The sequence below is a fragment of the Micropterus salmoides genome, unplaced genomic scaffold (genome assembly GCF_014851395.1).
Source record: "Micropterus salmoides isolate LMB-PRFRI ecotype aquatic unplaced genomic scaffold, ASM1485139v1 Ms_hic_scaffold_18, whole genome shotgun sequence".
NCBI lineage: Eukaryota > Metazoa > Chordata > Actinopteri > Centrarchiformes > Centrarchidae > Micropterus > Micropterus salmoides.
In genome coordinates this window covers 11,703,475-11,731,268 of record NW_024040928.1, presented here as the reverse complement: position 1 = coordinate 11,731,268, position 27,794 = coordinate 11,703,475, and the positions used below count along the sequence as shown (strand labels likewise).

The following is a 27,794-nucleotide window of genomic DNA, read 5'->3' as shown; positions in this document are numbered from 1 at the left end:
TCATGTTGTAGTTATTTCAGCATCAGTTTAATCCGTTTATTGCTATTTAATCACAGCAAAATGTTTACTTTGGGTTCATACAGCTGTAGTAATGGCAAGTTGTGTTTATTCACATTATCATGTTAAAATTGCCTTCTCGCGTTGTGTGTGAACACTTGCAGCGAATGTACTCACGCGAGGAAAGCGTCGCGAGGAGAAAATTTGCGTTTGGTCTGAATGCCGTATTACTGGGACACTTAACGGATCTGAGACATCTTTAATGTCATTAGTTCCATCTGTGCTTTTCCTGCTATGAGAAGTTAACATGTCTGCTGTGAAAAAGGCTTTTTACGGACGGCCCTTGAGGGTACAAGGATCACATTAAAAGGGCCATGGATGCGGAAGAGCAAGATCCTGAAATCTCCTGGACATGAACAGAAATGGAACATCATGGATTTGACCACGTATTGTTATGGGACAAATGTTTGTGAAGGAATCTTTGAGGAAGTCCAAAGTGTTCCCCAGAGAAAGAAAGAATGAATGGAAGTAGGTTTTGTGTGTCCAAATGTTCACTTGGATAAAAACACCCATCAGACTTCAAGTCTCAGAGTCCACCATGGATGAAATGATGTCCACCAAACTATCAAGTCCACAAAGGTAGCCATCTTCTCTGTTGCCCTCTACCCATTGTGCTCGGTGGGTTAGTTCCTCCCCGTCAGGAAGAGGAGTAGTTTTCCCAAAGTCTATCATCCAGACTTTGGCCCGTCCCTTACTGTCGTGAACAAATAACAAGGAGCTGCCAATCACCTGCAGAGATACAGAAACAATTGGATGATTAAGAAAACAGGAAATCATTATTAAAACAGTTTTCTTTCTTTTTATGTCCCTCAGAAACATGATCTCACCTCCTGTTTTGTTAAACCAGCTTCTTACATTTGTGTCTGTTGTTATTTTTGTTTGTTCGTAGGTGTGTGTATGTGTGCACACTCGAGTGTGAAACTGAGTGTGTGGTCAAGGCAGCTGCTGTCCAATTTCTGTGACGAGACCTGCTATGTCTGTGTGTGTACTGGTGTGTTTGCTTGAGTGAGTTAGTGTCACTAAATTACACTTACACACAGTAAATTACATGTTCATGTTAACCAGAAGCGGAACTAATCCAGCAATTTAAAGTATGTGCTATAGGCTGTTTAATTCAGTTAATATGTCTCAAGAGAGTCTAGAGAACATGGAAATTCACACATCCTGAACTGAGCCCAGTCCTAAAACATAAAGCAAACATAAATGTAAACCCCATCATTTCCAAGTTTTTCTAAAAAGTAAAGGCTCAAATATTATTGAGATTTGGCAGTAATTTATGGGATGATTCAACAGTTTGACTTGACACAGGTATTACAAAGCCTTATGTGTCTTAACATTTTGGGCCCGATTACTAACATCCTAAAGAAAGAGTACTAAATTGCGTGTGCATTCTAAAATAATGCATGTGTAATTGTAGTACCTGTTATGGGTGATTTACTAAGAATTATTGCGTAGATGACAACAGGAGCAAACACAGTGGAGGTGGTAAATGAGGGTTTTGCGTGTTTTAATGGTTTCCACTATGGAGAGTCAGGAGGGAAAGCAGCCACAGCGTAAAAACCTTGGTTTGTTTCATTCAGTGCCTCCCGAGTATGTGGAAATCATATGAACCTGCCCATCCTGCCTAAGATTGTTGAAGTACTTAGGACAGCACACCTGAAAAACTGCTATGGGAAACCCCAGCAGAAAAAGCTACAGTATACTGGAATGACCCAAACACGAGGAAATGCCAGCAGATCATGCTTCATCCAGCCAGAGGGAACAATCACCGACCGTCCGCACCGTGCCCGGTCGCTCCAAGATCTCCTGTTTGTTCCCTCTGACTGGATGAATTTTACACATGATTCAAGCACCACTGCAGCTGCGGGTTCTCCACAGCGCCATGCAACTTTCTAAATTCTTCCATCTCAAGGAGAAAAGAAGTCAGGTCAAAACGAATTTTGCTGTATTGGCATGAATGTTAATACAACAGCAAAAAACCCCTATTCAATTCATATAGTTCATCGAATAAATTGGATATAGAATAATATCTAATATTGTTAATTTCACTATGTCTTCTTTCATTACAGCTGTGTCTCCTTCTGGCAACAATAACAGCAGCCATCTCTGCGCAACACTTGCCGGTTTGCACCTTCTTTTCAAACGTATTAAATACAGATGCTGTTGCACTCACATAAAATTGCGTTTAGGCTTGGTAGATCACATTGTGTGTAGTAAATAAAGGTATTTGCATGTTACCCTCCCAATATTTTGCACAATAAAATTGAAACGCCCCTAATTGCATATTCATTAAGGCAAAAGTAGTAAATGAACAACAGGTGTTATCTTGCACTTTTGAAAGACGTCACTCTGTGTGCACACTGTAGAACAGCTTACATGTTAATTTGCTGGTGATATCAAGTTTGCACATGTTCTTACTCACGCAAATCTTTAGTAAATCTGGCCCTATGTGTACTCCCTTTACATGTAAGTAGACAATAGATTACCAAATAATAATAAAAAACAACAAAGCTGAAAATAACCGCACATTTGCTAAAATGCCACACAATAATAATGTTTGATTTTTGACTTTATGCTACAAATATAAGTGACAGATAAGCTCAGTTTTATGTTAATTATGAATGACTTGAAGTTGCACCACAGACCAGAAGTACAACACTATTTCCATCGCTGGACATGTGTCTTTACCTCGTGGGTTTTGAAGAACGGGGAGATCTCCAGAGTGTCTCTGATTTCCTCCAGCCTGCTTAGATAACTCCTCTGGAAAAAAACAGCAACACACAAGCTTTTATATTTTGTTCACACAGTTCTGCCCACTTTTGATGCAGACAGTTTTTTGTTTATATTAGAACTGGGCTGCTAATCTGGGCAAACAATAAACTCCACTTGAAGTGGAGCTATATGATCTATTCTCATTTAAATAAAAACAAAAAAAGAATGTGGGTATGTGTAAAGAGGCTGAGGGAGTTCCCAAGGACTTCCCTTTTCTTCTGACCTAGGTCACATTGTGTATGTGTGCATCTGTGTATGTACATGTGTGTATCTGTGTTTCCCATGGGGTGAAAACAGAACAGTTACCTTAAATTTCCATTCTTCGTCTGTTTTTCTGTCCCAGTGGTCAAGGCTACCGACACTCACACACATAGTACACTACCAGCACACTCACCAGTATGTCCTTATTTCCTCTGACAAAGTCATGGAAGGCTGAAATAACTTGGTCTCTTGTCTTTGTTTTCTTAAAATCTCTGTTCACTGTCCCGTCCTCCTTCTACAGATGAGAGGAGAGGGTAGTATTAGACAAAATATCATTCAGGGATCATTAGGGTGTAAATAAAAGTTCATATTTAGTACATCAACACTCTGTCCTCATAAACCACAACTTCCAGACAGGAGGGACGGGAGCGTAGCAGAGGATGGGAAGATAGAAAGGAGCAGCAGCAGAGGAGAGGATGGCCAAGAAAAGCAGAACAAACAATGAGAATAGGAAAAGATATTTTTAGAGATTTAGCCTTAAAGCAAGGAAGGGTCTTTGACTCTGTTTTACTGACCAGGGCCATATTCAGAAACTGTTTATTTCAAATTCACACACTTGAAATTTTGATACGACAACTGACAATTATTTTCAGAATGAATGCGTCTATTGATTTGTATTGTTAATAAATGTATTCATTGTTTAATCTATACATTTTCAGAAAGTAGTGACATATGTCCATCCCTGTTTCCTAGAATCCATGGTGACATACTCAAATTGCTTGTTTTGTCTTTCCACCAACAGGTTCAAGATAATCAAAAAAATCAATTGTCAAAATAGCTGCCACTTTATTTTTCTGTTGATCGACTGCTGAGTAATCATTTCAGCCTTTATGGGTCTGATGGTGTTATGTGACCTGCAGCTCTGACTTTTGCCAATACACCAACATCGAGTCAATGCAGAGTTCTGTCTCTGGGGTCCTGAGCTTTTTGTTATTTTCTTGTAAAATGCTGTGGAAAGTCTCACAAAAAGGACATAATCAAGCAAAGCAGTAGTAAAGTAGGTTAGTATCAAGCAGTACCAGCAGTGGTAACCAACCATGTGGTTCAGAGTGGAATAAATGAGCTTTTCTTATTCTGCTGGCTGCCAGGCAACAAGGTCCTATTTGGAGCCAAAACTATTTTTCCCTTTATGGTTCAGGTCTGACCAAAGCTAGAGCCCTCTCTCTGTCTTTCACACACACACACACACACACACACACACACATACATTTGATAGTTTATTTGATTCCGCAATACAGTCCCAGTCCGATGTATTCAAGCAGATCACCCTTCATCATGGGTGCACAGTTTTTAAGGTTAATATAAACATGCTCCCTATGACTGCTGATATGGAACAGTACTTTTGTGTAGCCCACTAATGCGAAGTCCACGTACCATCAGCCTGCCAGAGCCTGATATTTTAATATGACTGTACTGTACAACTTTTTATTAAAGAAGATGGTGACAATGTCAGGTGTATTGGCAATTTCACAGAAAGTTTCTGGAGGAGAGTTAAAGAGGTGGTATTATGCTCATTTTCAGGTATAAAATGTTATTTAAAGGTTGTACCAGAACAGGTTTACATGGATTAATTTTCAAAAAAACACCATATTTTTTGTCATACTGCACATTGCTGCAGTTCCTCTTTTCACCCTGTGTTGAAGGCTTTGTTTTGGCTACACATCTTGTCTCTAAATTATCTTTGTTGGGAGTTGCACATGTGCAGTTCCTAGTTAAGGACTACTAGCCAATCAGAAGCAGAGAAAGGTGGGTCAGCGAAAAGACTGTAAACAGCTTCGATTCAGCGGTAGGCTACATGTTGCCGACCAGGTTGGCAATATGGACTGGAGCAAGAGTGGTGAGTTATTAATCTGTAACAAAAGTGTCTTTCATCCATAAAGTTTTAACTTGAGCTCTGTCTCTACATCACAGTAACAACTTCATGTCCATTTTATGTTTTACATCTGACAATAGCTAGAGCTCTCTCTCTGTCCTTCACACACACACACACACACACACACACACACACACACACACACACTTATATAATATACAGTATATATAATATAGTTACACAGATGCACATTCACATTTACAAAAAGAGAGGTGACATTGCACACACACACGCCTCTGTTTCTGGGGATAACCCTCAGTGTCATGGCAACAGACCACAGGGAGGCTGTGAATGTCCTTATATAGCAGCAACCCTCAAATAAAGACAGCCGAGACCTAGCGTGTGTGTGTGTGTCCAATGTCAGTGCCAGATGCCAAGGCATATAGAGAGCTGCCACGGGCAGGCCTCATGTATGACAAAGGAACTCATGCGCAAATGCATACTTCAGAGGAAGTTTCTGTTCAAAACAAGAAGTGAGATCATGCCCTTGAAGGACACATATCCCCCAACACAGAGACACACACTGAATACTAGAAGAAAAGAGGGAAGGAAGGCTGCACACACACACAAACACACACACCTTTCTCTTTGAGTCTTACCTTGACTCCCTCTATCCTAAATCCCAGGGTGGCTGTTGAGCTTATGGTCTCCCTCCACTGCATGTATCTGGGTTTGGTTACCACCTTCTGGTTGTTTTCCTCTGGTGTGGGCGCCTCAGGATCAACCTCGATCATTTTCTGATACATGTCGGGCCTCGGGGAGGGCTTCTTACGAGCCTTGGTCAACTCTTCCTCAAGGTAGGTCCTGAAGCGTGAGAAAAAACAGGTGGTACAACATGAGCACCGAGACGTAGGAGGACAAGGCAGAGATGGGCAGAGTGTGTGAAAGAGAAGGTGTGAAGAAGACATCCCTTCTAGAAACAGTATGACACAGCTGCTCACAGTAGCCTTTAATCTAGAGATATTTGCTGCTTAATGGCTGTTAAAGGATCATTCTCATTTACTGCAGTTTAGGTGTTTATATTTTTGTAATTTTGGCCACTATTACCATTGGTAATAATGACCTTTTATTCACCAAGCTAAGTGCTAAAATCTGGGAATGCAGCGACAAAGGCTTTAAAGAAAAAGAAATTCCCCAAACTGTCACTTTTAAACAGTTTACAGACCGACTTCCTGGCTCAACTTTGATCTCAATGACTCACCATAGTTTACACAGCTGTTGTGTGTATGAGGGATAATGAAAGAAGTTTTGAACTCCAAATAAAAAAGTGAATGCTTGGGTTTGTTGGAGCGCTGTCGCCAAATTTCCACATCTCAGAAATGTTAGAATTTTTTTCACTAGATTATTATCATTATCAATTTCAAATGATGGCCAAAACTACAAAAACAAAGAGTTAAAATACAAATTAAATTGTCTATCTCACTGCAGATTAAAGAAACACAGACATATTTGTAGTTTGTTGTGAAAGTCTGTGGGATATCACAGTAAAGTACATGAAAGTGAATCTATCATTGTTTTGTACCCACAACCCTGCCATCTAACGATTTACGTGATGTCACGACATGTGATGTGTCTTCTCACCTTACTCCCATTTTACAGTCCATCACACACGGGAAGTCAAACTCAGCCAGCAGATCCTCCATCTGGTTGTATTTCTGGCCGTCCTTCTCTACGTCTCCATGGTAACCGGGGACATATGGGCGCAGCACGTCCCTCATCAGGAGGGACAAGCAGCGCTGCTCGCAATCACAGTGTTTCTAAAGGATATCAACATCAGTATTAACGATATGTAGAACCTCTCTAAACCAGAATGTATCAGAGCAATTTTCCATGCAATGACAAAGAAGGTGTGATTGATGTTAAAGAGCGTCTTACTTTTAGTATACGGCCGTTGGCTCCGGCCTTAAAGCTCCCTGTAAAAAGACACACTTTTACTGATTGGAAGTAGCTTGGTTTAAGTTAGTCAGGGTTAAAGTGAGGTTAGAAGTTGGGGTATAAGTGAACTGGTTAGAGCTGCATGCTCTTATTTTTATTTGGCTGAGCCTCCAACCTTCAAGACACCTTTGAAGGATAGGTTTCCCAGTCCTGTTGCTAACCATTGCCACAAACACTTTCCCTTAGCACCAAAGACAGACTCGTGTTGACTCACATCTCCTTTACAAAATTGCACAAAGGCCAGCTGACCATCAAAATGCATGTATGATATGAGCCTGTGTGAGAGGAAATAATCAGTAAGTTGTGTGTGTTCTTAATCCTAAAAAACATCCTAGACATACAAACTAAATGTAGCAAACTATTTTTTTCGGCTAGAGTATTGTCTTGGCCTTAGATTTTTGTTTTGATTCTTATGCAACATTTGATTTGTGTGTCCACATACCTGCGTGCCCAGCCAGTTGTATCCAGGGATATTTCTTCTTGAAGGACATGACGAACGGTGACCAGTGGACCATGTTCTTAATCTTCTTCCAAGACTTGTGCTACAAACACAAAAGCACAAAACATAAGTGACTATCCTTCTGATTGATGCTTCACCAGCAATCCATCAAAATGTTTAAACCACACTGTTTTAAAAAATTATTGAGTTTGTTGTACGTTGTTGTGTTTGGTTATACAAACTAATTGGATCTGGATTTTGAAGACATGCGATATGGTGACAGTATGAGTAGGAGTTTTCCAACTCAACAAACTTTCTAAAACATGAACGGATGCCAGTCTAGCGCCATCTTAAAATCAGCCAGGAAACAAAAGTTCTCCTCTGAAACTTTTGGCTGATCCACAGCTTTTTTAAGGTTTCGTTTAGTGGCCATGAGCAAAACAAGTCTTTAAAACACACACACGCACGCACACATACACTGTGGATCATCCCTGACCTTGGGGGAGCTGTTTTCAATCTCTCTCTGCCAGGTTCTCCCACACTCTCTTTTTTCTTCTTTTTCTTTTTTGCTGTTTCAGAACACTAAACTCTGGAGGATAGAGCTGGGGTTTCCCCTGGTAACACACACACACACACACACACACACACACACACACACACACACACACATTTCTCCAAGGGCTCTCCCTGTCCCTGGCAAGGATACATTGAACTGCGGGACTCGTGCCACATGCACAAACAAACACACATAAACTCATTCACAGACTGAGAGATAATGCTGTCTCCGACACACAAACACACACAAGCACGTTTTTTTCAACATCAACAGCTTTTATCTCAGTGACCACAGACTGACCGATGGCTAGTTCTCCCTTTCTCCAGCTCCCCATCCCAGTTCTCTGTCTTTGTGATGGAAAGACTTTGTTTCTACAGACGTATCAATATTTAACTGTAGAAGAAAGACATGTTAAACTCTCTAAAAGTACTGTTTGTTCCCTGCATAACAATAACTGTTATGTTTACTTGATAAATATGTGAGTTAAGTTATACAGTTAAAAATGTATTTGAAGAACAAGAAGTGTAATATATTCAGATGAGCAAAAACACGAGGCGAAAGATCCTTTTCTTTAGATGGAACACTTTCTATTGCCCCTTACAGTTAAGAACAAAACCCCTCTTTTCCTTATGAACACTAATATTCACTTAGTTGTCCTATAAGTAGATGTATTATGTGCTAATTCTGCTGCATGTGGAATACCTTTTTGAAGCTACAGTAAATCACACTCTTATTGAATGAAATATTCAAACCAAAGACACCATTTTTTTATGCCTGCAGCATTACATCAGATGGAAAAACTCCAGATGTCTTGTTCTGTGGGTTTAAACAATGCGTGGCTGTGCAACAGTGTAACAGAGCTACCAGTGGATGCAGCTGCACTAAAAACTGAGAAATGTTTTCTATTAAAAACATGTTAGAAATGCTTCGAACTGAATTTATATTTGATTTTAAAACAAAACACAAACACTTCAATCCAAATTACATTGTAATAGATGTAAAATCCACCCTTCAAGTATCACATCTGGTCAGTGAATGCATCTTGTGTAATACAATATTATATATAATTCTGAAATCTCCTGTTCCACACAGGTGCATAATATCCTCTACATGTTATTGTTGTGATCTCACACACAGAAGGTTTTTCTCTGGCAGGCAAATACCAGGAGAAATAATATTATGTCCACAAATAACCACAGACGAGAAGAAAAGAAAGGAGAGGAGCGGAAGGATAAGATAAAATAAGATGAGTAAGAAGAGGACCATAGAAGGAGATATATAACCCATGTCACATAATCTGGACCTGATGAAAATTCATCAGCTGATAGCATGACTATCTATGGTTAGATGCAGGCACACACACACACACTCAGACACACACTTTTCCATCTCTTTCCCTCTCTCTGTCTAAAGGATTGAAGAGTCACATGAGGGTTTTTTTTTCTGCACCACTGAAGGAGAGAAAAAGAAAAGTAAAACACACACATGGTGGATCACATGGTGGAAACTAACTGCACGTTGGGTCAGCTGAATTGTGTCTCAGAGAGAGGCAAGACCCTGGAATATCATACGGATTACTCACATGTGCAACAAAATGCAACAATAGCAAGTCTGGTAGCAAAGGTCAATATTTCTAGAAGTCTACTGAATTGATTTCTTGGATGCAAATCCTCTGAAATTATTCCGTGCTTCAGGTTGTCTAAAAACAGGAGGGTTTGAAATGGAAAGGTTCAGTGTGATTTAAAGTAAGATGACGGAGGCCTGGAGGCAAAAGGTAATATCCAGTGGATGCGTGCACAGTAATGGTCAGCTTCCTCTGAATGAACAAAGGTTGAAATGAAACAAAAATCTAAAAAACTCTTGCGCCAGCTGACAGATTTCAATCACTGTTTCTGGCTTCTAGTTACAGGAAACACAACACTGATTAAGTTTTTTAGACCATCAGAAAACCACTAATAAGTTAAACTGAATAGTATTCCCCTTCTCATCTTTTCCACCATCTTTAGCCAGTTAGCAAGAGAGCAAGAGTATCAGGCTACACCTTGGTAAGTAGCCAAGGCCTTGCACTTTCTCTGTCAACTCAGACTGTCATCTATCCACCATGTTGCCCACTTACAGCTGGTGTGTGTGTGTGCGTGTGTGTGTGTGTGTGTGTGTGTGTGTGTGTGTGTGTGTGTGTGTATGTGTGAGCTGTGAAGGGCAAGAGAGAGAAAAAGAAAAGAGAAAGTCTGGACTATCTCAGGTGTCAGTAATAACAGACATCGTCACAGTGAAGATTTAGAAGCTAGAGACATTAAAATGCAATCAGAGGAGAGGAGATGTTTGATTTGTGTGTAATGGAAAAACTATAACCAGCATTATTATTGCTCAATAAAATCTACCTCCAAAGGTAGGGCTGTCAAACATCCCTAAACAAGGGCTAAATCCAGGTATGAAAAGCATTCTGCCACAGCAATTACAAGCCTGAAACAAAAGTACCTGAAGGTGGCTGGTGCAGAGGTGGATGATGGTAATGATAAAGATGGCTCCGACAGACACAACAACACTCCACACTGAACACAGCCATGCATTCCACATCAGGCCGATGGGCTTTCTGTTTGACAAGTTGACAAACTGACAAACTGATTATCTGTCCAGCTCTCCTGCAAAACGTAGCCAAACTCTCTGCCTCTCTCTGGTTTAAAAACTTTGCCCCACCGCAAGATTTACACGCCCGAGTGTGTGCACTGATAAACAATTGTGGACCATTTGATTACCAAAACAGTGGACATACATAATGTGGACATGCAAATCTCCATCTCCAGGTCACAACATTTGAAAGACACAGACGTAGCTAAGTGTGCGTGACTGGGTGTGTAAATGTGAATTCACCTGAGGGAAATGTTGAGGCTTTGTGGAAAAAAGCAAACTAAACCTGTACGTTCATACACATTTTTCTGCTTATATATGTATATTTATATATATATGAGTATGCATGCGTACATTTGTGTAAGAATGTGTCTTCAGTACGGCTCTGAAGTTACAACACGAGCTAAAATAGACAAAAGGAAACATCCTAAACAGCAGCGCCCACGCGTTCTATGCTTAGCTGATGAAGCTACTACGGTGCCTGGGTGCGACAGTGTACAGTAAACTACATCTGAGGTTTTAGGAAGTCAAATCTAGCCATGCACATAAATGCATTTTTCATGTGTGATTTTTCACGTGTACTGACTGTACTAATTAAAAAATGGGTCTAAGATATTCATACAGCAGCTTGCGAAACTAATTTCACAGCTGGCAGATGACAATCGCCTGCTGTGAGTCTGTGAAAATATAATTTGCATGAATGTTTCCAAAAGTGTGCAACGTAGATAAAAATTGCTCATGGAAAGTCAAGTTTAAAAAGATTTAACAGCCATGATTTGTGTAGAAAAATATTTGCATTTATTTGTCCATGTTGTTTCAAGAATACAATAAAGGTTTAAGTAAAGAAAGCGCCGGACCATGTGTGAGCACTACATATTACGTCCGAGATTTACTATCCAGGTAAAGTAAATCTGTCCAGTCCCATCAGAGGAATGGTTCCTAGAAATAGCTCTCCTTTGCTGTCATGTTGTGCCTTTTTCACTAATTGAATTGAAGGATAATACTAAATCTTTTTTAAAGTAATTCTGGTCTGTCCAAACAGTCTATATGCAGTACTGTCTTCCTGGACCTTAACAGAAGTCATTTGCCGCTGTTTATTCCTTTACTGCATGAAACATAACTTTGACTGACTTGAAAATTGCCTTTCCTAGATGATCCATCTGAATAACCACAGAGCCTTAATTTGGTATCGTCAGTCTCTCTGTTTTAGTGTTTTCCCATATCAGTGTGTGCATTTTTTTTGCACTGTGCTGACTGTCAATCATCAGACACCCACAGGAAGAAATGGATGTCTCCAGCAGGAATTAGTTTCCTCGAAGCAAACTGTTCAAACTCTGCAGCTCCATGGAGTTTATTGTCAGTGCTTAATAGTCAGACAAATGTCTTACTATTATGTCGTATTTGTTATGGTGACTGTTTTAAAATTACTTAAAAATTTGGCATTTTTCTTAAATGAGCAAAGCTGGACAGCAACCTGAAACTGGAATACAATTCACAAAGGTGTATGAATTGGCCAAAATGTCAACTCTCTGTCTCTCTGCCTAAAACCCCTCAAAGTCGGCCTCTCTGTCTCATCTTATTCTGGCTCATTGCTCTCCAGCGGTCTCTCTGTCTCTCCTATCTCTATCCCCAGACCAGCTGGATGACAAGCGGAGAGCAGGAAAAACAGTAAAGTTTCCATTGAGAGGGAGAGAGAGAGAGGGAGAGAGAGAGAGAGAGAGAGAGAGAGAGGAAACGGCAAGAGAAGGAACTTCTTGCAGACAGGAAGTGGGGGGGGTTGCCGCTTGCCTCAGCGACAGTATTTTCCACATCCGCTGACTACAAACAAAAAAAAGAAAGAAAAAAGGCCTTGCCCTCTGTAAACAACCGAATGAGCATGGAGGAAAAAAGAAGCACTGAGTTTCAATTTCCCCCTTCATTATATTATCTTCTAGAAGAGTGCATCATGTTTTTCAATATCTGTAAACGTGTTTTAACGCAACATACACTGCTTCTGTGCAAGTTTCACAAATAGTAATAAAAAGAAACCAACAGGCCTCCATGTAAGGAAATGTGCAGACATTTTGTTTTTGACCAAGAGACCTAGGGTTACATAGTGCTACCAAATATCACAGGGTGGAATGACAAGAGGTGGAGAGAGGTGGTGAGAAAGGTAAAAATAAAAAAAAAACTTGGGGCAAAGGGTAACTGTGGGTTACAAATGTGTAATGTGAAGAAGGAGGGGAAACACTGATGCATGCTGATGTTTTCAACGGAGAAGCACTGAGGAAACAACAAGCCTGATATTGCTCACCACAAGGTCCCCTTGCAGATACAAATATTGCAGCTGTCTGAGTCTGCAAAGTTTAAACTGACAGGCGCACACACACATACACACGACACTCAAACACAAACGCAGACTAAATTAAACTGCAGGGAGTGTGATGCAGGCCAAACAACGTGCAGTAGATGCTTAGAGAGTGCATGATAAATCTCTTAGCAAGCACAGCTGGTCAGTGGAAAACTAGCTTTGCACAACTGATGGCTATGTAAAGGCGAGAAAGAAAAAAAGGTTAGATGTTTATGATGTGGTTGTTCAGTTATGTTATAACTAAATACTTAAGTCCGATAAGGAAGACTTGTTTCCAAATTGAGGTCACTATGGAACATTAACGCACATATCTGAGTTCAGATCTAGCCTCAACTCTGAAGCACCTTAAAGTAAACTAAACAAACACAATTGTTTTTTGTGGGTTTCTTACGCCTGCTCATTAACCAGCAGAATAACCTATACAAGCACAGCCATGTTAATATGCACAGAATTTAAGCAAAACTTCCACAGATTTTGTTAACCTGAAACCTGTTTAAGTCCTATAAATCCTTTTTTCTGCATAACCTCTTGTAATCGTGTATCACATCCAGCAGGGTTTCCCCAGTGTGTCTTCTCACAGCTCTGAAACCATGTGAAACCACACTTCACTTCTGCACTGGATTCAACACCAGATACTTTTTCAACCAAAATGTCAGCTTCATTAACTTCAGGCTAGCCTGACTCCTCCATGGCCCGGGGGGCAACTTGAACACGCACATGCAGGCACTCTTACCAGCAAGCTCACACAGAAACACCAAATAAAGAATTGACCGGTGTTTCCCCTCTCATGGTAAATCACACACACACACACACACAAACAAGAGTTGGACACACACTCATAAACTTAAAGACTCTCTGTCTCACACACACACACACACACAGCTGTGAGAGGGAAACTCGGTTTGACGTCACAGGGTTGCTAGGCAACCGGCCGCCGTGGTAGTGAAGATTTTCCACTGCAGTACAAACACAGTGTGTGTGTGTCTCAGAATGTGTGTGTGTGTGTGTGTGCTGATATTTTGTGCCGACCACCTTTGAGTTACAGTTCAGGACATAAAAAATGAGTCTTTGTCCAGTCCACCAAAAAAAATACTAATCATTTTTCTGTTATTGGAAAGTTTGATTTGCTTAGTGGAACGGAGTTCAAGATTAATGTTCGGGTCAGAGTGTGACCACAAGGGATCGTGCAAAAAAGTGGATGTGAGTCAGTAACAGTGACAAAAGTTACAGTCTGTTAACAGTACTGTGTTGTTCTGCAGAGGACAATGAGCAAAAGTTGTAGTGTGTAAGAGGGTGTGTCAGCATGTGCAACAGAATGTGTTTTACAGTATCAACAGCATGGGTGTCGTCTTCAGTCCAAAGGACACATCCGTTTATATAATGTGTGCTTGAGTTTTAAGGACCTCAGGTGTATCAAAATGTGTCCAAAATTGTAATGCGCTTACAGACAGCATGCGTAACGCAGCACCGCCTGCATCATTTATTGTGAGACCTTCATATGTCCTGCCCCACTTCTTCCGTTCTTCTGCAGCTTCTGCTCCACTAGCTTTGGCTTCGTTCATCAATCTTTCTGAAAAGCTGAAACGTGATGCCGGGGTTTTCTGTGCCTAGTACAGGTTTAAGCTCTCACTAATATAAAATAAAATAAAATTATATCTGTCACTAATATAAAATAAAATAAAATAAAATTATATCTGTAGTTTGTATCTGTAGTTGTAGAGTGTAAAACAAACTGTTCAGTTGTTTTGCTGCAACTAACAATTATAAAATTGGATTATAAAATGTAAAAGAAAAAAAAAGAAGTAGCCAGTGATAAATAATTGCCCAGAGCCCAAGGTGACTTACAAAGATTTTTTTTAGTTCAACAGTCTATCCACAAAGACATCAATTTTATTGTGATATAAAACAGAGAATAGCAGTAAATCTACATGAATGTGCAAATATTTGGATATTAATTGATTCTTGTTTATTGTCAGTCTTTCCATCTTGTTTTTTTTTGTTTTTTGTTTTTATTTATTTCCATCTTGTTTATGCATATAACCTTCAGTTTCAATGCTATCTGGCCAGCTGTTTTGATGAAGTGGCCATTTTGTAGTCAAAAATTTGTTATTGTCCTGTGCAATTGCAGCACTCCCCAATAGCCTATTATGGAAAGTATTTTTTATTTCTGGTTATCTCTATCAGGTTTCATCATTAGCTGTTTAGTTTAAACTACCCTGATAGGGCGTGGAGCTGATGCTTAAAGGTAAATCACACATTAAAGCAAATAACTGGGTGTCAGCTCACCAAAGACTGCTGCAGGCAGATTCTTCTTATTTCATTCCCCAGGACTCAACAGACATTTTGTAGAAATATAAAAAAAGAAACAGATGCCAATCAAGTGCAGGTGTCCTTTTGCTGTCAATTTACTAGAACTAGGAAAACACTGGCAGCGCATTCGCACCTTCTAACCTTGGAGAAATGCCCAACAGTCAAAACATCAGCCAAATAGTGTCTATATATGGCTCTGTTCAGTTTCTAGCCTCTAACCAGTTAAGCGCATACACTCTTAAAAAATGAGTTGACATAATCCAAAAGCTAATGACCATAACAAAGCAGATGTATTTGACTGTGTTTATACAAAAAAAAAAAGAAATGTCATGCTTACTACGGTGAATAATACAAAGGAGCATTAATTCATTAAAACTACTCTTAAGGGTGAATTCAGTCGTCAGGATAACAAATGCATTCACAATGACGCAAAAGTCTTAACATAAACCTATAACTATGACAAATTTAGTCTGCAGAAAGCACTGGTCTCATTCTTTTTTTATTTTTCACCAGGCATGCGGGAACTTGTCCTTTCCTTGCACATTTTTTCTCTGTTTCTCTGCTACCTCATTGTGTATATAGAGCTACCAGAGCTACACTACACATCTTGTATGTAAAATGTTGTAAAATGTTGTTAAAGTGTGCTGGATGTGATGTTCATTGTTATACGCCAAATAAAGCCAAGTTCGTCCTGCAATAAATAAAGCCACGAGAAGAGTAGATATGTTTCCTTAAATGTCAGTTTAAGACAACATAGCTAATATACAGAAATATTGTGCAACGTTCTGCTTTTATGTTTGTCTCGATCTGCTAGTCTCTCTCTTCGCCTCTCTTTTTACCTCTCTCAGTATCACTCCTCTTCTATCTCTCCCTGTCCTCAATCCTACATACCTCCCACACAAGCAAGCGTGCTTTATGTGTATCTGCATGTTTGCCTCTCGCGCACATACACCAGGTTCCCTTAAACTCAGGAACTGTGACAGGCTACAGACAAGAACATGAATTACCCGCATGTTTTGATCTTTGTGGCACCATGGAGGAAATCCAGCCTTCTACAAGTATACTAAACCCTGTCCCAGTCATCAGCAACCGCCAGCAGGAGCTTCTGTCTCCTTCTTCACCAGGATTAACCAAAAAACAATGACTGGAAATATGCAAAACAAACACTATTCAAATTCATCAGCCAAATTCATTTAAACAAATATTTTGTAATCCGTGACATTGGTTTAAGGATGGGTCATTCCATTAATTATGCCAAAAAAAAAAAAAGACACCTCATAAATCATAAATCTCACTGAAATATGATTTTGACAAGAACATTTAATTTTCTTTTGTTGCTGCTGCCTCTCATAATGAAAGCTAACATGGAAAATTAAGTCTGAACCATTAGAAGGACCACATCTCCAAATTACATATTCTACAACGTTTTATAGTTTGATAGTTAACTGATTGATTGTGAGCATTTCATTTCTTAAGCAAACCCAAAAAGAAAATATTTTTGCAGTGTGAAGTCCTAAAAAAGGGCCACTTTTGGGACTGGCACATTGTTTAAGAAACAAGGGTAAAAATCAGTTATACAATCCTTCGTTAAATCGTGTTTCAAAGCAGAAGTGAGATGGCCTCGTGAACTTATCCTGGCTACAAATAAAAACACATCCGCCCACCCACCTACACACATGCATACCCAAACAGGCTTCAGCCTCCTCTTTGAACGGCATCCAAATGCAGGCAAAGCCTAAGTGTGTGTGACTGGCAAATTCTCTTTGCTTTCCCTTTTTCTATCACCCGTGCTCGCTCTCACACACTCCCTCACATTACCCACACACTAAAAACACACCCACACACACACACACACACACACAGGTCGGGGCACAGAGCTAGCTTTGTTACTGTGAATGTCAACCATTACTCAGGCAGAATGCTCTGGCCAATTTGACACAAGAGCACCCAGCAACATGCACAGGCACATTCAAACACACATACACTGACATACACACATTCTGAGGCACAATCGTTAACAGAGACCCGCGTCAATACACCCAGTCTTTCCCAATATGGCAAGATTAGCTGCAAAATTGCCAATTCAAGCTCTTTAGATTATTTAAAATGATCAAAAACATCAAGGTTGCCACCAAGGAACTTACAGGACTTTTCACTTTTCACAAATATGAATACTTCTGTATTGTGAATCTGTATTTCTGTACAGCTGAACCTTTATTTCAGCTGACATTTAAAATTCAACTGTACAAGTCTACAGCCATGCTTCTGGCTTTGTGAGCCTGTGCTTAGGGACAGGGGTGCGTTTAGTTAAATGCAAGCTGCAACCTCCGGGTCTGATAACTGAAGCCAATGCAAAAGTGTCTTAAACCTGCATTCTTTCTAAAGACCAGCATGCAGCCACTCCACTGGCTGCAAAAAGAAGTCCAATTGCATTGGACTTAATGACAATCTTACTTGATTTATTACCTCTGTGAACACTTTCCTAATGAGTTTATGGTCTCAATCTCTAGTTTCAAGTCTTCTTAAAAACAGCATGATGTTCATTTAGTAAATTATGGTCCCATTTATGGGAACATAGATGATAAAGCAGGGTATGCTTTAGGGTGTGGTTACCTTGTGATCGACAAGAATTGTAAGGAGTCTGGATTTTTTCTGGTAAGTAGCTGCATTTTGTTTTTAGTCTGTAACACGTTACAGTTAATGTGAATTACAGATGCACCTTACAAACCAAGCTAGCTAGCTCAATCCTCTTGTCCAAATATGGTCACTTCTGGTTCCAAAAACCAAGATGGCAACTGCCAAAATGCCAGCCTCGAGGCTTTAAAACGCTTCGTCCACTTCTTTTATAAAGTCTATCTTTGAATGCTGACATCAGCATGCTAGTATGCTTACAATGACAATGCTAACATGCCAATGTTTATTAGGTATGTTTACCATGTTCACCATCTTAGTTTGGTGTGTTAGCGCACTAAGAAAATGCTAGCTTAATGTACAAATGATGAGGTAGATGTTGAGATATTTCACAGGATAGATAAAAGGCTTGACCTGCAGGTGGCGCTACAGGAAAAGTAAGGGGATTACCAAAGTAGGATTCATCCTCTGGGGACCATGAATATCTGTACCAAATGTCATGGCAATCCATCTAATAGTTGTTAAGATATTTCAGTCTGGACCAAAGTGACCCACCGACAAACCAACCGGCAGACCTGTTCTCTGACTTTTTCCATGTGGATGATATAATGTAGTCTCCAAAGCCCATTGCCATTTGAAACTACAAAAGCTCTAGTGAATCGCAGGCAGGTTGTAGATCCAAGCAAACACACTGGCAGACACACTCTCACTTGACTCCACTTACCGCTTTCTGTTTGGAACTGAGGAGTGCAGGGTTGAGAAGCTGCTCTCCTTTCTCTGTATCACTGGAAACATCCTCCTCCGACTCTTCCCAAGACGAGGAGAAACCAGCCGAGGAGGCAGAGGAGGACGACAGCTTCCTGAGGGAGCGGTTTGAAGAGTTCGGCCCAGGGACAGGGCTGGAACTGGGACTAGGGGAGCTGCATAGTCCCTGGTCTGAGCCGGGGCCTTCAGAAGTTTGAGGTTGACTTTCCAAACCATGGTCTGTTATTATGACTGCAGGTATGGAGGGAGAGTGGTTCGAGCCGTGATCTGTGATGTCCAGCAAACAAGGGGAGCTCTCACTACTCTGTGCCCGAGGAAAAGCAGTGGTTTCAGGGTTAACCTCCAATCTTTTTGCCTCTGTCTGGCGCAGTGTCTCAAGACACAACCGGCCCTCTTTCTCATCTGTCACTTTGCTCTCTGTCCGTTGACTTTCGTCTCGCAGCATTATTTCATTTTCTACCTCCCATGCATCTTTTTCTCCCTCCTTTTTCCGCAGTCTTTCACCCTCTTTTATCTCTCTGTCTGTTGTTGCATTTGGATTTAATGTCTCAAGGGAGTCCTGAACAGCAAACGGTCCATCTAAACAGGGAGTTTGCATTGTTGATTCTAAATGCCGGCCATTTTGATCAATCAGTGTCTTGTTCTCAGTGTTCGTTTTAGTAGCACTGCTGTCCTTCTCACCTTCATTCCCTCCTTCTCTCATTTCTCCTTCCATAGTTTCTCCCTCCCTTTCTCTTCCATTTTGAACAACAGGAAAAACTTTACTCTCCTGTGGGTGGGTCACTGAGCATTCAAGGGTTCGTCTTGGAGACCGAGGGCTGCGCTGGAGCTCGCTGTTAAACACCTGGGCACGAATTCCAGAAATATGGGCCTCGAAAATGCCCACTTTTCCCCTGACCTGAAAGACACAGAAAAAATAAGGGACTTAATGCAGCTACACTTTGGTTTCCTTGGTCTAACTGTAGAGAAGTTTACTTTTTTTTGTCATATTTGGCTTAGGCTGCTTATCATTTCACAGGTGCACTGCTATCAGTGAAACCTTTGCTGATGTAAGACTGATAAACTGACATGACAAAAATGGCAAAATATCCTTGTAATATCCTAGCAATGTAATAAATGAAAAATAAATGAGCCTCAACTCTAGTGGTTTCTCATGTTTGGCAGACTGTCTTGAAAAATGAAGTGTTGGCAAGCTACAAATCTATTGTATGACTGCAGTTTCAAACAAATTAGTAAAAATGTAGGCTGGCTTTCAACAAAATACAAAGAAGAGAAGGAGTACAAATGCAACAAATAACCTGTATTGATACTAAACCTGAGAATCACATTTTTGTCTATCTTTAGTGTAATTAATGTTTAATTGTAATTAATATTTATTCACAAGTTAACAAAAGTCACATTGACTCACAAGATCAATAACTGGAGAGACTATTATCTGATTTTAGGAATGATAGATGATAATGGACTGGAAATCAATTATTATTAAGTATGATACTGAGTATTATCCTTTAAGAAAAAATAAAAATAGAAACAAAAGTAAAAGAAACAGCTGAATTCTGCATCAGCATCAGTCCTAACACTCATGTGGTTTACCAGCTTTTTCCTTTTGTTCTGCTCAGCCTTCAAATAATGAATAACTGTTGCATTTTGGGATCACCACAGCTCAGAGTATTTTTTACTTGTATTGTTCTGACTGGCCCAACTAATCAGAATAATGTAGTTAATCCTTTAGAGTTTGAATACATTGCTCCATATTGCTAAATGATTGCATTTCTAGATAAAGGCAGACAAAGGGGTAGATGTAGACGTATACAGTTAAAGAAACAAAGAAGAGAGAGGCACGTGTAAAATCACCTCAACGTTCTGCAGCTCTCTGTGTATCTGCAGCAGCTGTGCCTGGCGTCTCCTCTCCTCTCGCCTCTCTCCTCCTGCTGTCTCTCCTCCCCAATCCTCCTGCCTTTCGCCTTCCTCTCTCTCCTCACCGCCGGGTGAGCTCAGTCGTCGGACTCGCTGGCCCACATTGACTCCCAGGAGCTCTGGGCTTCGCGGGGAAGGGGAGCGAGCATGAGGGGTGTGGCTGGGGGAGAGCGAGGATGAAGGGGGGAAGACAAAGGTTCGACCCAGGTTTCGAGGGCTCGTCTAGGAGCAAACACAAAACGGGATAAGGGGCGCCCCTCAAAAATGACTCGCTCATATCAGTAGATGTTAATACACGGGTTTAGAGACAATGATCTTCAGTTATTTAGCAACATGCTGAAAAACCTATCAGTACAAACAAAAGCAGTTACTTATTCTTCTTTCCTTTATTTTTCCAGTTATTTCTGTGTTTTCTTTAAAGTGGGATTATGTAACTTTAGTGGCCACTGTAGCCACAAGAGAAAATTATTTCATCACGGTAAATGCTAAAACGTAGTGAAACAGTAGCGCAAGTAGAAGAGTTGTATCGTCAGCAAACTGACTCAGTAAATGCAAGTTACACAAACCAACATTAGCCACCATAAGCTACTGATCATACCAGACCAAGTAAGGCAGTAGCAGCAAAACCAAAAAAAGTGTTTTACTGTCTAATAAATTCATCTATTCAAGAAAACAATGTTTTCAAATTTGCTCCCACAGGCTGGATGTGACAACTGAGTTACCTGAGGGCTGGTTGGGCTGTAGACACCTCCACCAAGCGCTCCCCCACCCAGTAACTGACAGTAGGTGCTCCGCTCTGGAACCGGCAGCACAGGTCGACCGACTGGACTGGTTCTAGCTCCTGAGGTGGTACTGGAGGAACCTGGCTGGGTGTGAAACTGATTACTGCTGTGGAGAGGATAGAATAGGATGGGACGGGGTGAGGAGAGGGGAAGGTTGTTTATCATAGTAATATATGTGTTACATCTTGTTGCCTCTTAAACCTAAACGTGTCATACTGTAGAAGATTACATGTTAAAAACTTAAATAATGTTAGTCTCACATGACAAAACAGAATGTCTAACCATTAGGACTTTGAAGTAATTACATGGTAATCTGATTACAACAAACCAATCATCAATACATTCATAGCATGGAACTCCAAAAGCTGACATTACAGAATCAAAGTAATAGAGAAATGGCCTGCTGAATAAAGGCATATTTTATGCATCTCTACAAGTGATTAGACAATATTTTAATGTAATGATCAACATGGCAGCAGGACGACTTTATAATTTTTTTGCTTTCTGCAGGTGTTTCTGGCTCTGGAGCTGTGGAGTCTGGATCTGCTGCTACCATGTTCCTGCTCGACACCCTCTGCTACACTTGTTATTACTAGTACTATTGTTATTATTATTATCATTAACATTACTATAATTATCTGTACCATTATTCATTTTCAGTCTGTACCACTACAACCTTTACTGTCTGTATTTCAAACTCTCTCTCTCTCTCTTTTCCCCCAACCCCAACCGGTCGAGGCAGATGGCCGCCCACCCTGAGCCGTGGTTCTGCTCGAGGTTTCTGCCTCTTAAAAGGAAGTTCTGTCTGTCTGTTGTATTATAAAAAAAAGTAATGTCACCAGTCCAGTCTAACAGCCTCATAGCTGCACCAAGCCATACTGACCGAACATGTTTCAAATATGCATTTCCTGTACAAAAACTCTCCAGGGAAACGGTGCCGTCTCAAAACAACAAAAGGCAAAATGTACCATAGGAAAAAAACTGACCTGTTCATGACTCCAAGGCCGTTCAGGTTCAGGGCAGAGGCTGCCATCCCCACGGCCAGGCCAGGGGTTTTGAGTGCTGGGTACACATCTGGCAGTCTCCCCTTAAGCAGCAGGGAGGTCTGGAGAACAGCTTTCAGTGTGTCCCCTGCATTCAGTCAGCAGCGGCAGCTCCGCACTGCAGGAAAATCTGCACTCACCGCTGAAAGGAAGAGGAGAGTTCATTTTACTCTGGCCAACCTTTCCGATTATAGAAAAAGCACGGAGTGCGTAACAACATGAGAAAATAAAAGCCTTTTTCCAAAAAGGACAGACACTTGAAGTTCAATTTTCCATTCCTGGAAAGTGATCTAACTGCGTCATGGACAAAGAAGATAACTCATGTAGTCTTGTCGTGAACTCAAAATGAAAGATATCTGTGTTCGAGCTGGGATTAAAAATAAAGGAAAGGGGTTAGAAAGAGGGACAGGCAGAGATAGAGAACCATATTGCAAGAAAATGAGAAAGGGACATGTTCCACTCACTGGATACAATTAGCCTTTTCTATTGTTTCATGTTTCGTAGAAGCCGCATGTGTATAATGTTAATTTTATTCAAACTCATGTTTGTCTTCGTCCTTGAGTCCCTTCGGCCTTTGAATTCCTCCTTTCCAACTAAGTTAACATATTTAACTGTATGAACCTTTCGTACTCTTGTTTCACAGTTGTACCCCACTATGTTCTAAAAGGAGCAGCAACACAATGGCCAAAGTTCAGCCTGACCAAACTGTGGCAATCTTTGGCTCACCTCGACCCTGTAGCTCCACGCTGTCTGTTTGAAATTTGCTTTGGTCTAAAAATAAAAAATAACTTTAAGGTAACATTCTTTCAGGGAGAAAATGAGGGAGGCACATGGAAAAGGGCAGAAACATGGCAATACATAGACACATTCAGAGAGGGAGAATGAGAAAGGGCAGGAGGCAGAGGGTAAAGTGAGGCAGGGAGGTAGAGAGGGATAAAACAGATAAAACGTAGCAGCAGCAGAATTAAACATAGAAGGAGAAGGGTAGCGAGACAGAGGGGTAAAGGATGGCGAAAATGCAGATTAAGATGTGTGGAGACACCCAAAGTGACCGAATGAGCAATTCTCCTTCTGCGTGTTCACTATGACACTTCGGCGCTCTTGTATTCAGATTTTGTTTCAAGACACTGTAAGTCATTCTCATGTCACAGGACCCTCGTTTGAAAAGGTCCTTTGTTCAAATATTTTACGGATGTCTTGAAACAGACTTGTCGCTAATGGCATGGAGCGAGACAGAATCAAAAACATGTGACTTATTTATTTATTTATCATATGATTTAAAATCAACTTGTTAAACTTGGTTTTCAAGAAAGTCATGTACTGATCTTTAGCTGTGCAACCGAATAATCGGTCGGCCGATTAATGGGGCCGATATCTGGCATTTTGAGATAATCTGCACCGATTAATCATCCTAAATTATAGCACATCTAGTGTTAAACATATATTGCTATACTGTTGGGAATAATGCAGTTGAATGATGTCACGACAAACTGTACGCCGCTCTCCTATGACACCAGTCACATTCTGAAATCTACAGCAGAACCCAATATATGTTTCTCTTACTAATTAATTAAAAAACGAATGAATAAAAAAGTCTATCTGAAACAACACATTACTGGATAAAATAACCATGTACTCTGCATGGAGTAATTAAAATTTTCATCAGCTCTGCTCTCTAAAAATCAGCATTGCAATGGGTCATCAGCAATCGGTTGACCACAACAGCACAAGGGTCTAGTTAAACGTAAGAAAGAGACCTTCGGGAACCAAAACCAAACATTTTAGTTTCTGAATCAAAATGGTTGGGATGTGAGCTTCAGGAAGGGAATCTACAAGTGAATTAGATGGACAGACTCATCATTTTAGTGAGTGACAAAATTATTTTTAAGCTTACAAATACCAACTGTACTGATGTCCACAGCTCCAGCACTGCATATCTGATAAGACAGATGAGTGATTGTCAAGACTGTCTGACTAAAAGTCTGCTTTGCATAACATGTGACATAAGAATGAGCAAGATATTACTGCTATGAAGAACTGTGAAAAATATGTCTAGACTTTAGGCAAATACATTTTTAGCATGAAATTTCAAATGCCAAGGGATCCTCTTATACCTGAATTGATGAGAAATGCAGGTAAATATCGAGTAATTTTTTCTTTCATATGGCAGTAAAATAAGTACAATATTTCAGTAGACTGGCAGTGAAATGGGACGTGTGTTTCAGAGTAGCATGGCCTAACAGACGCAGATACATTTTTTCACACCATGCAATATCTTGTGTCTTGCAGAACAGTCAGCTAAATTAAACTCAACCACCAACGTCTAGAAAAACAAATCCTTTTCAGTCCACAGTCTGTGGCTCCTTCAAGCACATTCTTTGTGCTGAGCTATCAGAAGCTACCTTGGGATGTGTTTTGATTGCAGATAAGTGAAGACATCAGGTCATGAACACAGGGTAAACATGGGATTTCCTTATTGGGGAGTGACGCAGTGAGAGTCTGAACGGCTTGTCAACTTTAGTAGCTTACTAACCACCAGTGCAGCTTTTTTGTCACACTGCATAATCACATCTCTCTGCTTAATGGACAACAACCATCACGTTTCAGTGAAACAACAGGACATGCCAGGACAGGGCCTGAGAGAGAGAGAGAGAGAGAGCTGGGTGAAAGGAAAGAGAGGTGTTTACAGGCTATTTTGGTGTAGTTGTCTATTCTAAATCTTTCATGCAGAAGTAGTGGATTTACTTTGTGAAACGGCTGAGTTGCTGTAATGAAGAAGCACTGGGCGCCGGGAACCATTTTCACACTGCATGTTTCACATGGTTAGCTGCATCCCAAAGACCTTCTTTTCTCTTTGCACTGTAATCGCCAAAAGGTCCAACTTCCCCACAGGACCATCAAAGTTTCATGAAAAGGTTGCATTTTAAACCCTGGGTTCAACTCTTAGCTATTGTCTACCTAGCATCAAGTTGCTTCACAAGAGGGAACAGTTGGATGACATTTAGCAGAGGACATCTGCTGCACCCTAAACAGCTTAAAAAGAAATGCACGTATACGTCCTGGGTAAAACATTCAGCAAAAAACAAAGTCTTTAGAAAAGCTCCTATCCTCTCTGATACCCACTTGTAACCCAGATAAAAAAAGATACACGTGTCTGCAGAAAATATCCATGAGCGCTATTTTGACAATCCAAACATTTTAATATATAATATTAGTACCAATTAATAACCAGACAAGAAGCAGGATAGTGAGGCAAACCACGACCTTGGCCTTGACTTAGTTCTTTGCTGGTATGCCGTAATCATAATAAAAACCACAGCTGTTGGCTCACCAAAAACTGGCCACTGCAATAACAAGGAAACATAATTTTGACAAATACTGGTTGTGAAGATTCTGGCACAAGCGCACATGTAAGCTACCTCAGAGTGTTGTCTGTGTTTCAGCGCAGCCTCATGTCACAATGAGTGGGACTGTATGAGTATTCAAACTGTCCACTTGCCTACACAAGTGGGCAATAAACCTACATGTGGCGCACTAAAAACAACAACTGACAAAAAGTTTAGATACTGCCGATGATGTTGATTGCTCCTTTAAGTTTAAATAAGCAGTTGATATAGGCTGGGAAAATATGACAATAAAACAAGGAGATACAGATTGTCCTATAGCCAGATATTTTGACGTACTGTTACAGTATTTCAATCCCTTTTCTATCTCTCTCTGTTACACCTGAATGAGCAGGACTAATGTATGTAACTTTATTTGTCAGGTATTTAACCCAGTAGATTAGCCAGAAGCACAAACTCCTAGATAGAAAGATAGAATGTCCGGAAACTTTACTACTGTATATTACAACATATATCAATATCACAATCTAAAATCACTACATCACAACAGAAAATTGTATCCATTTCATCCACTTCTACCAGATGGCATGTACTCCAAGCATGCACTAATGGTTCCCAGTGGGGGGAAAGGCCTTGAGGGGGACACAAACTAAATTAGAAGTAACTACAGCTGCAACAGTTAGTCGATTGTCAAGCAAAATGCCACACATTTGACAGTTTCATCTTTATAATCTTTATCATTATGAGAATTTTGATTTTTACAGCAATACAAGAGAAAACTCTTGTATTGCTGTTAACTTAATATCTTTTTTTGGGGGGGACAAAACAAACTGACATTTGATGATGTTGGGAAAAAATGTAGGCCTAATGGGCGTTTTTCTGACATTTTATAGACCAAATATTTAACTGATTAATTGAGAAAAAAATCTGAATATATTTAGTTGAAGACCTAGAAATGATCTCTAATCTAATGCAAACTAATTATCTAATGCTTATATAAAAAAAGGCGTTGGGTTCCTAAAGCTGCTCCCATTTTGGATCTGGTTGCCGGCTGGTAAAATAACATTATATAATAAACAACACCTACTCCTACAGCTCTATTTAGGAGTAAATAGTGATGTGCAAAACATACAAACAATTGCTGTACTGAAGAGCAGTACAAAAGTTTATAACAAAAGTTATAAATGTTCTACAGCATTTATAACTTTTTTTGCATAGAGTTATTGACATAAACTGATTTGATAAAGTGGATTCAACTCTGAGATGCCATTAGATGCTGTCCAACCGTATCTAAGTAATATTGTGGCTGAAAAATGAGGATACAGTATAATACTGTGCTGTATATCATTGGAAAGCAGCTGTTATTTAAAATGAGTGCATCTGTAAGCACAAAACAAGACTCAACAAGACTAAACCATTTCGAAGGGATAAACTATTTCTGAATTTAAAATAAGGATGAAATTGTTTTAAAACTACTCAAAATGTTTGGTTCCCCCAGTTCCCCACTAGACTAGGCCTGTAATCCTGCAAACTTTCACTGTTGTCCATTTACACCTGAGGTATTGAAGTGTAATAAACTCTTTCCAACAACAATAATCTCCTCAGATGGGGGTCCTGACATGACAGTGGCGGGTCCCGTGTTATCTTACCTCCGCACTGTCCCGTCCTCTTCAAGGGCAAGGTCTTCTCTGGGATAACAGAACCAGACACCACCGAATGAGGACGGCTCTTCTCTGTCTGTAAGTTTGACACTCGGAACGCAAAACAAGCAAAGGCACGGCTCCTTGTGCGCCAAAACAACTTATCTAAACTTTTTTTTGGGGGGGGGGGGGGGGTTCTTCCACAAACGGACTTGCTCGACGCTGCCGCCGGTCTCTCTTGCGTCTTCACCTTTTCACCAAAAATACTCCTCCACAGAAGAAGAAGGAGGATAAGATTTTAAAATTATTTTCTCTTCCACGTTTTCTCTCTGGATATTTCAGGAAATCGTCAAAGCATTTCGTACCGACCGGTGAAATCCTCTCACAGTTTGCTCTCGGGATAAATAGTTTCTTGGGAGGTTTCTGTTGTCATGCGTGCTGCTCGAGACCTCTGTGCTCGTAGTGAAGCGCTGGTTGTCTGTGTGTTTGAA

General features: G+C 40.3%; 1 protein-coding gene across 2 annotated transcripts; it reads right to left on the bottom strand.

Annotated features, from left to right (window-relative positions):
* Positions 1 to 95: 95 nt before the first annotated feature.
* On the bottom strand, positions 96 to 27,794 carry itpkb (inositol-trisphosphate 3-kinase B). 2 transcript variants are annotated; one of them, XM_038726156.1, is made up of 12 exons: positions 27,313 to 27,794; positions 22,263 to 22,461; positions 21,217 to 21,382; positions 20,432 to 20,716; positions 18,537 to 19,475; positions 7,341 to 7,440; positions 6,839 to 6,876; positions 6,545 to 6,720; positions 5,563 to 5,767; positions 3,224 to 3,325; positions 2,746 to 2,817; positions 96 to 786 (listed from the first exon to the last, which is right to left on the bottom strand). In XM_038726156.1, exons 2-12 carry the CDS (start codon positions 22,307 to 22,309, stop codon positions 577 to 579), a joined length of 2,340 nt encoding a protein of 779 aa, XP_038582084.1. In that variant the 5' UTR covers positions 22,310 to 22,461; positions 27,313 to 27,794; the 3' UTR covers positions 96 to 576. The 2 variants fall into 2 exon arrangements, with proteins under 2 accessions (XP_038582084.1, XP_038582085.1); XM_038726157.1 differs by having other exon boundaries at positions 21,217 to 21,379.

Excerpts from the sequence above, each read along its gene's own strand:
- itpkb (XM_038726156.1), bottom strand. The coding sequence starts at position 22,309 with ATGGCAGCCTCTGCCCTGAACCTGAACGGCCTTGGAGTCATGAACAG. Across the intron at positions 21,383-22,262 it reads GGCCTTGGAGTCATGAACAG|CAGTAATCAGTTTCACACCC; the intron begins GTCAGTTTTTTT and ends TCCTCTCCACAG. Across the intron at positions 6,721-6,838 it reads CCAACGGCCGTATACTAAAA|AAACACTGTGATTGCGAGCA; the intron begins GTAAGACGCTCT and ends GATATCCTTTAG.